Below are 11,405 nucleotides of genomic sequence, written 5' to 3'. Positions count from 1 at the left end.
ACAACTTTTAATCCAATCTCTATTACAAGATCTTAAGCCCCCAGGGCATATCTCCCAGTGGCAAAGGGGAGGGCGGATAGGGCTCAGCGCGGCAGTGTGCAGAGTTCGATTCCCCGCAAGGTGGAATTGACTTTGTTGCAAGCGGGAGTTACCATATGGGTTAACAGCCTTGGCCTATCCATATGCTCTCCACCCTGGTTCTTGGGAGGCACATCCTGCGATTTACCTCCTCCACGATGATTCAGGGTAGGGTCGGTGGGGGCCCCTAAGGTTGGGGTTCAACCTTCTATTACAAGATCTTAAACTTATTGGGATAAGAAGTGATAGATTAGACTCAAAGAATACCATCCTTTTTCATCTTTTCTCTCTAAATCTATCCATATCTATGTGGAGGAACAGAGTTGACGGTCCCCACAGCATTTTTAATTTTTTCAGAGCATTTCATATGTATATATTTTGCCCCTCCAACATATTTTCGCCCCGCCTACATGAAAATCTTAGCTCCGCTATTGTATACAGAGGCGGCGGAGGTAGGGGCCGGGGTGGCGACCGGTACTTTAACAGTTTGACTTTTTCAAGAAATGTATATAGAAATTTTGATTTTATAATGTTTACACGGTACATGTATATTTTGCTTCCTCGACATTTTTTCACCTCTCCTAGGTGAAACTTGTATGGTTCCACTTCTCTCTCTCTCTCTCTCTCTCTCTACTTTTGATTTAGTCTTTAACTGCAAAAGCAACGAAGCAAAGAATCTCTTCTTACACCAAAGTCACAAACACATTGTGTTACTTTTCTTTGTGAGTATTCGCACTTTTCTTTGCTTACAATTCAGAACCAGATGTTCTTTTTCATTTTTTTTCTTTGTTTTCATTAATATATTTTATTTCAAAATTAAAATTATACCCTGAAAAGTTTGGAATCTCTTATTACTTTCAGATGTTAATGTAGTTTAATTCCATACAAGTGTTGTTTGAACATACCATTCTTTCATTTTTTGCTTTTGAGTTTAATCTTAAATGTTGTTATAAACCTCTGATTCTGGTTATGAGAATTGGTGTTCGACCATGAAATTTAGACGATGCCTTCATAACTAGTCATTCATAATATGAAATAACTCATTTTTCGTCTTTAGTTTTGTGGCATCTGAGCTTCTTCGACCAAATGCTTGGTTCAAAATTGCAGTTTTTCTTTACATGTAGCTCTGTTTCCTCAAATCATTTCGAACCCTTGTGATTGACAGCATCAGAATAGTTGCTGAACACAGTTCTATTCACTTATTCTCAAACTTCTACTCGATTCTTTTATATCTTGTTGAGTTTTCGTTCAGATTCGTTGTTTCTTCCCAGAATTTTTGCCTGGATTTTAGACGTCCTCTACTCATATTTTACAACTGGGGATCCTTTTATTGCTGCTGGCATTAGAAAAAAGAGTTGGAGCAATTAGAAATTAATATCATGAGTCTCTTTACATTCATAACAGGTTCTACGACAAATTCTTGGCAGCCGGCCATGACTGTCGATACTACAACAGAATCCTACTGGCTTAACTGGCGGGTTTTGCTCTGTTCCATTTTGATTCTAATTTCGATGGTATTTGCATCAACTCTTATCTCCAAATTCGAAGGTCCACGCAATGTGAAAGAAGGAGTTACAGAAAATGAACAAGACTCGGCTGGAGTCTTGTATGAAGACGAAGTTTGGAAGCCGTGTCTTCGAAGTATACATCCCGCCTGGCTACTTGCTTTTAGATTTGGTGCTTTCACCGTGCTTCTGTTAATTCTATTCTTAAACGTTGCCGTTGATGGAGGAGAGATTTTTTACTACTATACTCAGTAAGTAGTACCATTTCTTAAACCAATTTCAGACAATGAAGAGTACTTAACTTATGTTCTTCACTTAGGATTCAGATCGAATGACTCTATGTAATTTCCGTGGTTAATTTCTCGTATTGAATGCTCAACAGGTGGACTTTTACTTTGATTACCATTTATTTCGGGGTAAGAAGTCACTTAACATTTCATTTGTTTAAAAAACACGTATTTCACTTCTTCTTTTTCTTATGACAGTGTGATCTATTGTAGCTTGGATCCTTGCTGTCTATAAACGGATGTTACCGATATCGTAAAATGGGCGGTGATAAATTTGAAAACGAGCACTTTGATGCCGAGCATGGCTCTCGTAGATACTCGACAAGTGCGCGCAATTCTAATGCATCAAGTACTACAAAAGGCATGGACCTCAATCAAGAACATCCTGTTCGCCAAATCGCTGGTTTTTGGGGTTATATCTTCCAAATCATTTTTCAGGTAAAGAATTTCTGTTAAAGATGGTTGCATCCTTGTTTATAATGAATTTTTATTTTAGCCACCTTTTTCTCGGCAGATGAATGCTGGAGCTGTGATACTGACGGACACTGTATTTTGGTTCATAATCGTACCATTTCTTGCCGTTAAAGATTACAGTCTAAATTTTGTAAGTATCGATTACAAAATCTAACAACTTGCATTTCCAATCGCGAATTCTTGAACAATATGTTCAGTATGATCTTGCAGTTGATTATAAACATGCATTCGATCAATGTCGTTTTTCTGATTGGTGACACTGCATTGAACTGCTTGGTAAGTCCATATTGATATTGCCAATTAATTTCTACCATAATTCTTATTTTTATCTTCTTATTAGGATTTCTTTTTTTGTTTTTAACATTATTCCAGCGATTCCCTTGGTTTCGAATTGGGTACTTTTTTCTGTGGACGGCTGTTTATGTCGTTGTTCAATGGGTCGTCCATGCTTGCATCGCGCTTTGGTACAATGTTCTCTTCCCTATCATAAGTTAACTAAAAATGTATGTGCTTTTTTTGTAACGGCGTATATTTTGAAACAGGTGGGCTTATCCGTTTCTTGATTTGTCGTCACCATTTTCTCCATTATGGTATGTACTTTTCGATTTCTATCAGATTTATAGATACAACGTAAATTTGATTTGTTATTAATGTGTTCGTCTTCCTTTACAGGTACTTGATCGTGGCACTGATGCACATACCGTGCTATGGCATATTCGTTTTGATAGTGAAGATGAAACACTATGTGCTGTCAAAATGGTTTCCTCAGTCTTATAGATGTATGCAATAATGTAATTCGAGGTTTTGAGCTCCACCTTAGGACCACTCGGGGAAAGTCGTGCTTTCTTTGCTCGACCGGTACGCTTATAGTAAAGAAATAAAGAAAGGTTTTTGTTTAGTGACCAGCAACAAAAGATATGACAGTATTTTGCAATTTTTCATGAAAAAAACCTTGACAGTTTATTTCATCTTGAGGGATATATAGTTGATAATAGACTGTTATATGATCATAAATTTGAGTCCATACTTGTATCTAAATAGATCTCAAAGAGATATACACTGAATTTAGTATGTATATCTTTGGCCCTTCAGCCTCTTCTTGTTCTTTTTACATATAATAGTATGATGGATTGTGATGAACTGTATAGCAAGTCTGGTGCAGCCTTCCCCAATTTTTTATTTTTTTTCATTTTAGTGATTTTTTTCAATTAGAAAATCTAAACCTAGAATATGAAATTTGAGCCCTATTATATAAAGGACCGTGCTACATATATATCAAGATTTACATAAAAGATTATATAATATCTACATTGCACATTATCATTTGTTAATTTAAAATATAATCAACTTTTGCATCCAATCTTTCTTTCCATGTCATTTTTTATAATCCCTTATGCACCATTTTAATGTACAAATAGCAAAAATCTTACATAAAAAATCATTTTTTCCCATTATAATTTTATACATAAATTCAAAAAAATTTCATATTTTTTAACCATACATTCTTCAAAATATCACTATTCGAGAATTCAGATAAGAATTTTTCATGCATTATTACTGTTTTGCCCTTGTCCATTCATAGGTGTTATTGATAGGGCAAAATAGACTGTCTATGTANGAATTGTAGCAATCAACTACCATTTCTGAATGTTATTGGACAGGAATCTTGCAATTAAGCAATAGTTATATGGTGGAAAGACTTTTCAGTACACGTTTGGCAAGCAATGTTAGATTGTATGTCCTTTTTCTTATTTAATAATGTCTTGTACTATCTAATCCAACTCAGAAAGCACAGCACGCCATAAGTGTATTCAAGACTTACAATTATGTAGATTTTAGTTGAGATTCTTTGGCTTTGATGAATATCTATTTCTTGTCTCGTGCACTTTAACAAGAGCTAGAGTTTTAAAAGTAGTAGTAGAATCTTGCCTGAAAAGGAAAAATGAGTGATGATGGATTGTTACAGGCAAGTCGAGCACTGCAGGGAGTACCAGCATCATAGCACACGAGGCATTGTTCTGTGATGTGTTCCTGGATCTTTCTAGAGACAGCTTCAACCATCACAGGCAATGCTGCAATGAGAAAAATTAAAAATGATGGCAAAGCATGTGAAAAGCATCTTTAAAACTAAAAAGGCTAGCCAATAAAAAATAAAAATGGTAGTAAAAACAAACCCTATCTATCTGAAATTATGTCATATAAAATAATATGGAGAAACTGCTCCAGGTATAAGCTCAAGGAATGGAACAGACCAGATAAGAGTGGTGATGCTTTTATTTAAGTCTAAAGCAAACTATGACCATTACTTGTTCTTTCCCTCACATTTGATGCAGCTGATCATTCTTGATTACTCTTTGGTAGGAGGAAACAGATAAAAGTGACCTATCTCTTGAACAGCACCCACAATGAAAACTGCAACTGCCGAAACTACGACACAACTCACAGAGACAGCCACCACCTCCGTTTGCAAATGTTTCTGCCTAACAACTCCTCCATCAAGATAAGGACGTCATTCCATGGAACCCTAGGCAATCCGGCATTAGGATATAACAATTATCATAAACATCACCAACCTTCCCACTGGGATAGATACCAACCTAAGAACTACAACTAGCACCTCTAGAAATCCCAGCAAACACCACCTTCAAACTTTTACTTTGCAGCCATAATTATTCTTCATAACCAAAACCATCCATAGCAGCCGCCACTATATTCATCATAAAGAAACTGGTGTAACTTCTGTAGCGTTATTCCTCCTAGAACCCAGTTCCTGTATCTCCTCTTCTCCTTTCAGAAAGGGATAATTGTTGTAATGCCAATAGAACAGCTTCAAACCAGCATTTTATTCTTTCATTTTCTTTCTTTGTTCTCATTTATTTCCTTTCAATATAAATATTAGTATATCTTTCTAGAAGTTTTATCAAAATAAAATATTTAGTAAACTTCATTGAACAACTTATGATGTTACTATTGACAGGTTAGCTTGGTGGCATGTTCATTTATATCACCCCTCATCATAACCAGCCAAACACAGGAATATATCAACGTTGGAATCTGAACTCTTTGCTCCCCTAGAATGCAAAAACTTACTGTTGCACTGTATAGATATTCCTTCATAATAATTGTCGTGTCATGGCACATGGCAAGCAAGGACCATATAGAAAAAATATACTTACAAGATCAACACGACGAAACCCATAACATTTTGAGCTCAAGAAGGCAAAGAATTGCAAAGCTGTCTTAATCAAGGAAATCAGAAAAGCTTAACTAGAAAATAATTGAACGGAATCAGGTAAGAACCAATTTTTCTCTTGTGATCAACCTTAAATGGTAGAAGTATGAAATATTTCCAGAATAAGAAGAGTTAGACATGCAAATAGGAAAAACAAGTACTGACGAAGGTCAGCAGCAGCATATATACAATAGATTATTCACTTTTGAAACTTAATGTAAAATAATATGGCTGAAAATGTTAGGTCTACACTAATGCCTTTCAAGCACACAGTACACTTGGTTCCATTGTTCCTTCTCACAAATTCAAAAGGAGCACATACAGTTATGTCAGCTGCTAACCTGAAAACACCCCCTTGGATAGATCAATGAGGTCTTTAAGAGAAAAGAAGTCATTGCTTTCAAGAAGATATCTTCGAGATCTGAGACCTTTAAAGATAGAAGCACGAAATGGGCAGCGAACGTATGGAAGCATAGCTCTTACTCTTTTTCGGGTATTCGCAACATGCTGCAATGCTGGAACTTTTGAAAATAAGAAAGGATTAACTGCACTGACACAAAGCATTGGCTGCAAGAAGAAAACAAAAGCACGAGTAAATTTTTCTTTTTTTTAACAATCTCTCATATCCATGGAGAATTTTTTTTTTTTTTTTACAACCTCTCATATCCATGAAGCAATGCTACTAAAAATTTCTTGAATACGTTCGTTTAATTGTGCATCATCTGAGTAAGCAATATACTCCTCATTACTCTATTATGAGAAAGATGGGGTCTGTTTGAAGGAGCCGGACGAAGGGACAGAAGATTGAACATGAAAAAATTGCTTCACAATATTGCCCGTCTGGTACAAATTCTTTCTTCTTCTTTTTTTTTTTTTTCTTTTTCTTTTTTTTTTTTTTTTTTTTTTTTTGTTATTGGTAGGTACTGTTTGGTACAAATTCTTTAAACTCATTTTTCCCCAAATTCATTTTCAACCGCACATTCTCTCATTCAAAGAATTTTGCACGTGGACCTATAACTTTCCCACTTTTTCACCACAAATTCTCAATTAACAAAATCCATTCTCAAAAAATCTACGTCAAGCAGGCCCATGATGCAAACTTTTATATTTTAGACGACCAAGAGATAAGATATAACGCTAATTGTCACATTATATATTACCTGGTCATAAATAGAATCCAAGTATGATTTAGCCAGCTGGGAAACAGGGTACTGAGTAAAATCCCAAAGATGCAGAACTCTGGCTGGCAAGACAGCAGCATCATTGTTGTGGCATGAAGAGCAGAATAACTGGCCACTGTATTCACAAAGACGAGGTTTGCCCCATCCTAATGCGTGTACAAATTCTTGCACCCTTGTTCTTCCATCGTCAAAATTTTTGTGGCAGCCAGCACATGTATAGTGCTGTGCATCAAGCATCTGTTTAACCGTTTTGGGAGGATGGATCTGAACAACTAGTGAAATGGTCTTTCCCAATGTAGAAACATTTTCCACGTGTGAACCTCTATTAGATAATGGGGACTGAGGTGCTCTTGTATCAGATGCGGGTGAACCAGGAACAACTTCTGATGGAGACAGGAAAGAAATCAAAGCACTGAGGGAGCTGGAAGAATATTTAGGTTTCAGAATAGAGCGTAAACATTCTTGGATGAGAATACTTCGATCTGCAATGACACTGGGAGAAGAATTAGCAAATATCTTTCTGGATTCCCCCTCAACAGAGGACCAGGGTGACGGAATTCTCCAGCCTTGATCAGTAAATTGTTTCTTCAATTGACGGTATAAAGCATTGAAATCACGGTATCGTCGCTCCACCTCCCAGTGATCTTCTCCACTCCACACTCTTATTCTATAAACAGTGTATTCTTTCACGCCAACAAGCCGTTCAGTCAGTGAAACATCCCCTTTCTCTTGCCTTGCACCTACAACCTGAATTCCATCAATTCTTTGAGGCTGCTTAAACAAATGATCAGCATTATCTGTGCCCGAAGTAGATGCAGCTGATCCACCGTCTCTTAAAGGTCGAGGTAACTGGGATTTATATTCTCTAGCATCCTGGGTGAAACTGGACTGAGGAGACTCACCTGAGTCAAGTAGTATTTCTTCCATTTCATTAACAACCTCATCGTAAAAATCATTCAACTCAAAGGCTTTTGTCTGCAAAATATTAAAAAACCTCCAAATAAGACCCATAAGGAGCTTTATATTAATGAGACAAACCATGCACCAACAGAGAAAATCCCCCCAAAAACCAAAATACTTCCACTTGTGGGGGAAGGTGAACTGTCTACATGCAAATAAATGATGCCTAATAGTAGAAGGAAGAGTAAGATTATCACTCTCAGAATCCGACCAACTGTTGCAATATAAAGGTTCTAACAAGAAAAAAAGGCTAAAAAATGCTGATCAATCTGATCTCGCAAGCATAACGGGTCTACAAACAAAGAACTACCAAATCATTGTCAAACAACCATTAAGCATATGTAAAGAGACTGGGAGATGTGTAGTTGCATGCAAAAAAATGTGTGGTTAAATGAACAGCAATTCCTCTCCTCTGATACTGGCATTTCCAGCAAAGATATTGGTAAAGAAGAAACATATATAGCAAACATTTAAATAATGAAAAAATGGAAACATACTGTTCAAACTGAGAGAGGAAAACTACAACTCACCTTAACTGGTGCAAAATGATCTTCGTAGCGATCGAATGAGAAAGGAGAATTTGTCTTCATTCCACTCGTATTGTTATCAGCCAATTGCGACAATGAAACTGAATTGTTATCTTCAAAGAATTCAACCTTCCTAACTTCCTCAAATTCCCCGGAAATCACATGGTGTTGATTATCCAAAGACTCTGAAGGAGGATTTAACTCTAAGCTTGTTTTCTCTAAGCACAAATTTCTAGAAACTGTACCATCATGAATGCCTGTGACATCTCCGGTATTTGTGTCTTGATGTTTCATTTCTAATTCAGTTCCTCTGCTTTCCAATCCATCAATTACTGGGGCATCATTTGTCAGTGGATCTAGGTTTGTTTCGAATATATTAAGAACAGGAAGGGATTCAAGATATTCCGAGACTTCATCAACACCACTGTCTAGATTGCTTGAAAGCACTCCTTCCACATCATCGACAGGCTCTTGTGCATTGAGTTTCATATGGCTGGTTGAGTCTCTGGAAGGATTATTTGTGTTCGTCTCTGCTAATCCAGTAGCAACTTGGACTTGATTATGGACTTCAGGAATACTTCTCTTCTCATTATGCTGCTCAGCCAAAATAACAGTTGGGCGCCTAACAAAGTTAGCAGAAGTGGAATTCAAAGAGTCGATGTCCTGCTTTCCACCCTGAAATTCATGCCAAACCATTGAAGCATGATTATGATCCACACTTTCTTGCACAAAATCATCCCAATCATCTGAACCAAAAGCCACCGCCGAATTCATGACAAACTGATATTCATTTTTTGGAGGTCCTTCATCCCGAAACTGCACATTCTTCCGAGAATATTTATCAAGCTTCCTCTCGTCATCACTGTAACCAAACATTGAATCCTCACCCTCTGAATGCTCGTACCTTGACAAAGCTTCATCTTCATCCAAGCTTTTCCTGTCCTCACCCTCGTCATTTCTCTCCTCGACATCCCTATGACAATCTGTACCTCCTTCAATATCTCGAAAATCATCCAAAATTCTAGTATTTCCCTCACTAGTTCTCGCAGTCGAAATCTCATTTACACCCTCATATCCCCAGTTACCATCTAAATCAAGCTTACTCATCAGATCAACATCACTAGCTGCAAAGCCCTCATTGCTTCCACCCAAATTCAACAGCCCATTACTTTTCTCGTCAGAAGAAAATTCATTTCCTCTATTAGAACCACTCGCGCGCTCGGATTCATGAAAACCAGATAATACCCTTTTTGAGCCAAAATTCTTGAAACTACTGACTTCATCCCCAAGTTTGAAGCTTTTCAATGACCCAAAATCAGAATCTTGAAACGAACTACCACGGAAACTAGGTGTTCCCATTGCTGAGTTGGCACTACAGTATTGCTCAAATTCTGATTCACCGTCACAGGACGAGTATTGCGACAACACATCCTCACCGTCCGATCCTCGATCTTGTGGGGGATCACAAGGCGAGATAAAGACGGAGGATAATTTCTCTCCAGTCCCGTCTTCATTTATCATCTCATTAAGCTCAAAACTAATTAAATAAATGGAAAATGATTCTACAGTACAGTTTTTTTGCACCCAAAAACTGAATAATCAAAATCATAAAATCTATGCCGAAAAATGGAACAAAATTCGGCAAAATATTGGCAAAAAAAGGTAGAAAATTAATGCTCAAAATTCCTTTTTAATAAAATATAAAATTTAGGAGATAAGAACGCTGATTTATTACAGGTTTTATTAAATTAAACAGTTTTAATTTCCTAAAAACTCTTTAGAAGGGTATAGAAAATTTATTTTTGTATTGAAATTGAAGAGAACTTGATTATAAGTAGAATATTAAGGAAAATAATAAGTTGGGGGAAGAGAGTACCTTCGTCATTACTTTGGGTTATATCATATATGCAACTGGAGAAACAAAGAAGCGATTTGTAATTGAGCTATTTTGTCAAGAAGAATAAAATTGCGGGTCAAAATGAAAAATAGCCTCCACGATTATTAATTATTAAATTAACGAAAAATTGCAGCATCGGTCCCAAATCTTTGACTTTTTTGCAAACTTTCCTTAACCTTTAATTTATGTTAGCGAAGGTCCAAGTCTTTGAGAAATTAGCAACTGGAGTCGAAATCATTTATTTGATCGTCAATTGACCAACAAAGTTAACTTTGACCAATTCTGATTATATTAGAAAGGGTAAAATAGTAAGATATAAATTTCACATAAAAAATTATAATAATTAATTAAAAACATAAAAAAAAAAACATTGCCATTTGAAATTATGTGTGATGCTAGTGACTTTGTGATATGTGCTGTCCTAGGGCAACGAAAAGAAGGTAAGCCTTTTGTGATTTACTACGCTAGTAGAACTTTAAATAGTGCTCAAATAAATTATTCTACTACTGAAAAAGAATTAATAGCGGTAGTCTTTGCGCTTGATAAGTTTCGATCCTATTTGATTGGCTCTCCCATTCTTATTTTCACAGATCATGCAGCTCTTAAGCACCTTCTTGCAAAGAAGGATGCTAAGACAAGACTAATACGCTGGATTTTGCTTTTGCAAGAATTTCACATCATTATTAAAGATAAGAAGGGAGTGAAAAATGTTGTAGCAGACCATCTGTTAAGGCTGACCTTTGAAAACAACTCAAACATCTTGCCAATTAGAGATGAATTTTTCAATGTAAATTTATTTACTATCTCTTCTCTACCATGGTTTGCTAATATTGTGAATTACTTGACTGCGGGTGAAATCCCAAAGGATTACTCCCACAGGATAAGAGAAAATTTTTGGTTGAGGTACGTAACTTTTATTGGGATGACCCCTATTTATTTAAGTATTGCCCTGACCAAATATTGAGACGATGTGTTCCTGATGAAGAGATACCCAGTGTACTAGACTTTCGTCATACCCAAGCTTGTGGGGGCTACTTTTCTATGAAAAAGACTCCTGCAAAAATTTTGCAGTGCGATTTTTATTGACCCACCATGTTTAAAGACACTAATGCCTATTGTAGATCTTGTGAGAGGTGTCAAAAATTAGGTGTTATTTCCCGTCGTAATATGATGCCTTTAAATCCTATTTTGGTAGTTGAAGTGTTTGATTGTTGGGGCATTGACTTTATAGGACCTTTTCAACCCTCTTTTGGCTATTTATACA

The 11,405-nt window shown here is 36.5% G+C and overlaps 2 protein-coding genes across 6 annotated transcripts; one reads left to right on the top strand and one right to left on the bottom strand.

Annotated features, from left to right (window-relative positions):
- Positions 1 to 385: 385 nt before the first annotated feature.
- LOC111368108 lies at positions 386 to 3,435 on the top strand. Of its 2 annotated transcripts, XM_022989318.1 has the most exons (9): positions 386 to 800; positions 1,483 to 1,834; positions 1,966 to 1,999; positions 2,084 to 2,308; positions 2,385 to 2,474; positions 2,555 to 2,620; positions 2,717 to 2,808; positions 2,887 to 2,934; positions 3,017 to 3,435. In XM_022989318.1, the coding sequence occupies exons 2-9, from the start codon at positions 1,512 to 1,514 to the stop codon at positions 3,132 to 3,134; spliced, it is 996 nt and encodes a 331-aa protein (XP_022845086.1). In that variant the 5' UTR covers positions 386 to 800; positions 1,483 to 1,511; the 3' UTR covers positions 3,135 to 3,435. The 2 variants fall into 2 exon arrangements, with proteins under 2 accessions (XP_022845086.1, XP_022845085.1); XM_022989317.1 differs by lacking the exon at positions 386 to 800 and having other exon boundaries at positions 916 to 1,834.
- A 702-nt stretch (positions 3,436 to 4,137) lies between these two features.
- On the bottom strand, positions 4,138 to 10,205 carry LOC111368107. Of its 4 annotated transcripts, XM_022989314.1 has the most exons (5): positions 10,121 to 10,205; positions 8,248 to 9,781; positions 6,737 to 7,732; positions 5,918 to 6,143; positions 4,138 to 4,416 (listed from the first exon to the last, which is right to left on the bottom strand). In XM_022989314.1, the coding sequence occupies exons 2-5, from the start codon at positions 9,763 to 9,765 to the stop codon at positions 4,250 to 4,252; spliced, it is 2,907 nt and encodes a 968-aa protein (XP_022845082.1). In that variant the 5' UTR covers positions 9,766 to 9,781; positions 10,121 to 10,205; the 3' UTR covers positions 4,138 to 4,249. The 4 variants fall into 4 exon arrangements, with proteins under 4 accessions (XP_022845082.1, XP_022845081.1, XP_022845083.1 ...); XM_022989313.1 differs by having other exon boundaries at positions 4,139 to 4,416; positions 8,248 to 10,205; XM_022989315.1 differs by lacking the exon at positions 4,138 to 4,416 and having other exon boundaries at positions 5,926 to 6,097; positions 8,248 to 10,205.
- Between the last annotated feature and the right edge of the window lie 1,200 nt (positions 10,206 to 11,405).

Source organism: Olea europaea, chromosome 18 (assembly GCF_002742605.1).
Source record: "Olea europaea var. sylvestris chromosome 18, O_europaea_v1, whole genome shotgun sequence".
In the NCBI taxonomy this organism is placed as follows: domain Eukaryota; kingdom Viridiplantae; phylum Streptophyta; class Magnoliopsida; order Lamiales; family Oleaceae; genus Olea; species Olea europaea.
This window is presented reverse-complemented; position numbering and strand designations above follow the sequence as displayed.

Coding starts and splice junctions, on each gene's coding strand:
- LOC111368107 (XM_022989314.1), bottom strand. CDS start 9,765: ATGATAAATGAAGACGGGACTGGAGAGAAATTATCCTCCGTCTTTATC. Junction 7,733..8,247: donor ATCATTTTGCACCAGTTAAG/GTGAGTTGTAGT, acceptor AATATTTTGCAG/ACAAAAGCCTTTGAGTTGAA. Junction 4,417..5,917: donor ATCCAAGGGGGTGTTTTCAG/GTTAGCAGCTGA, acceptor TTCTCATTGCAG/CATTGCCTGTGATGGTTGAA.
- LOC111368108 (XM_022989317.1), top strand. CDS start 1,458: ATGAGTCTCTTTACATTCATAACAGGTTCTACGACAAATTCTTGGCAG. Junction 1,835..1,965: donor ATTTTTTACTACTATACTCA/GTAAGTAGTACC, acceptor AATGCTCAACAG/GTGGACTTTTACTTTGATTA. Junction 2,309..2,384: donor TCTTCCAAATCATTTTTCAG/GTAAAGAATTTC, acceptor TTTTCTCGGCAG/ATGAATGCTGGAGCTGTGAT.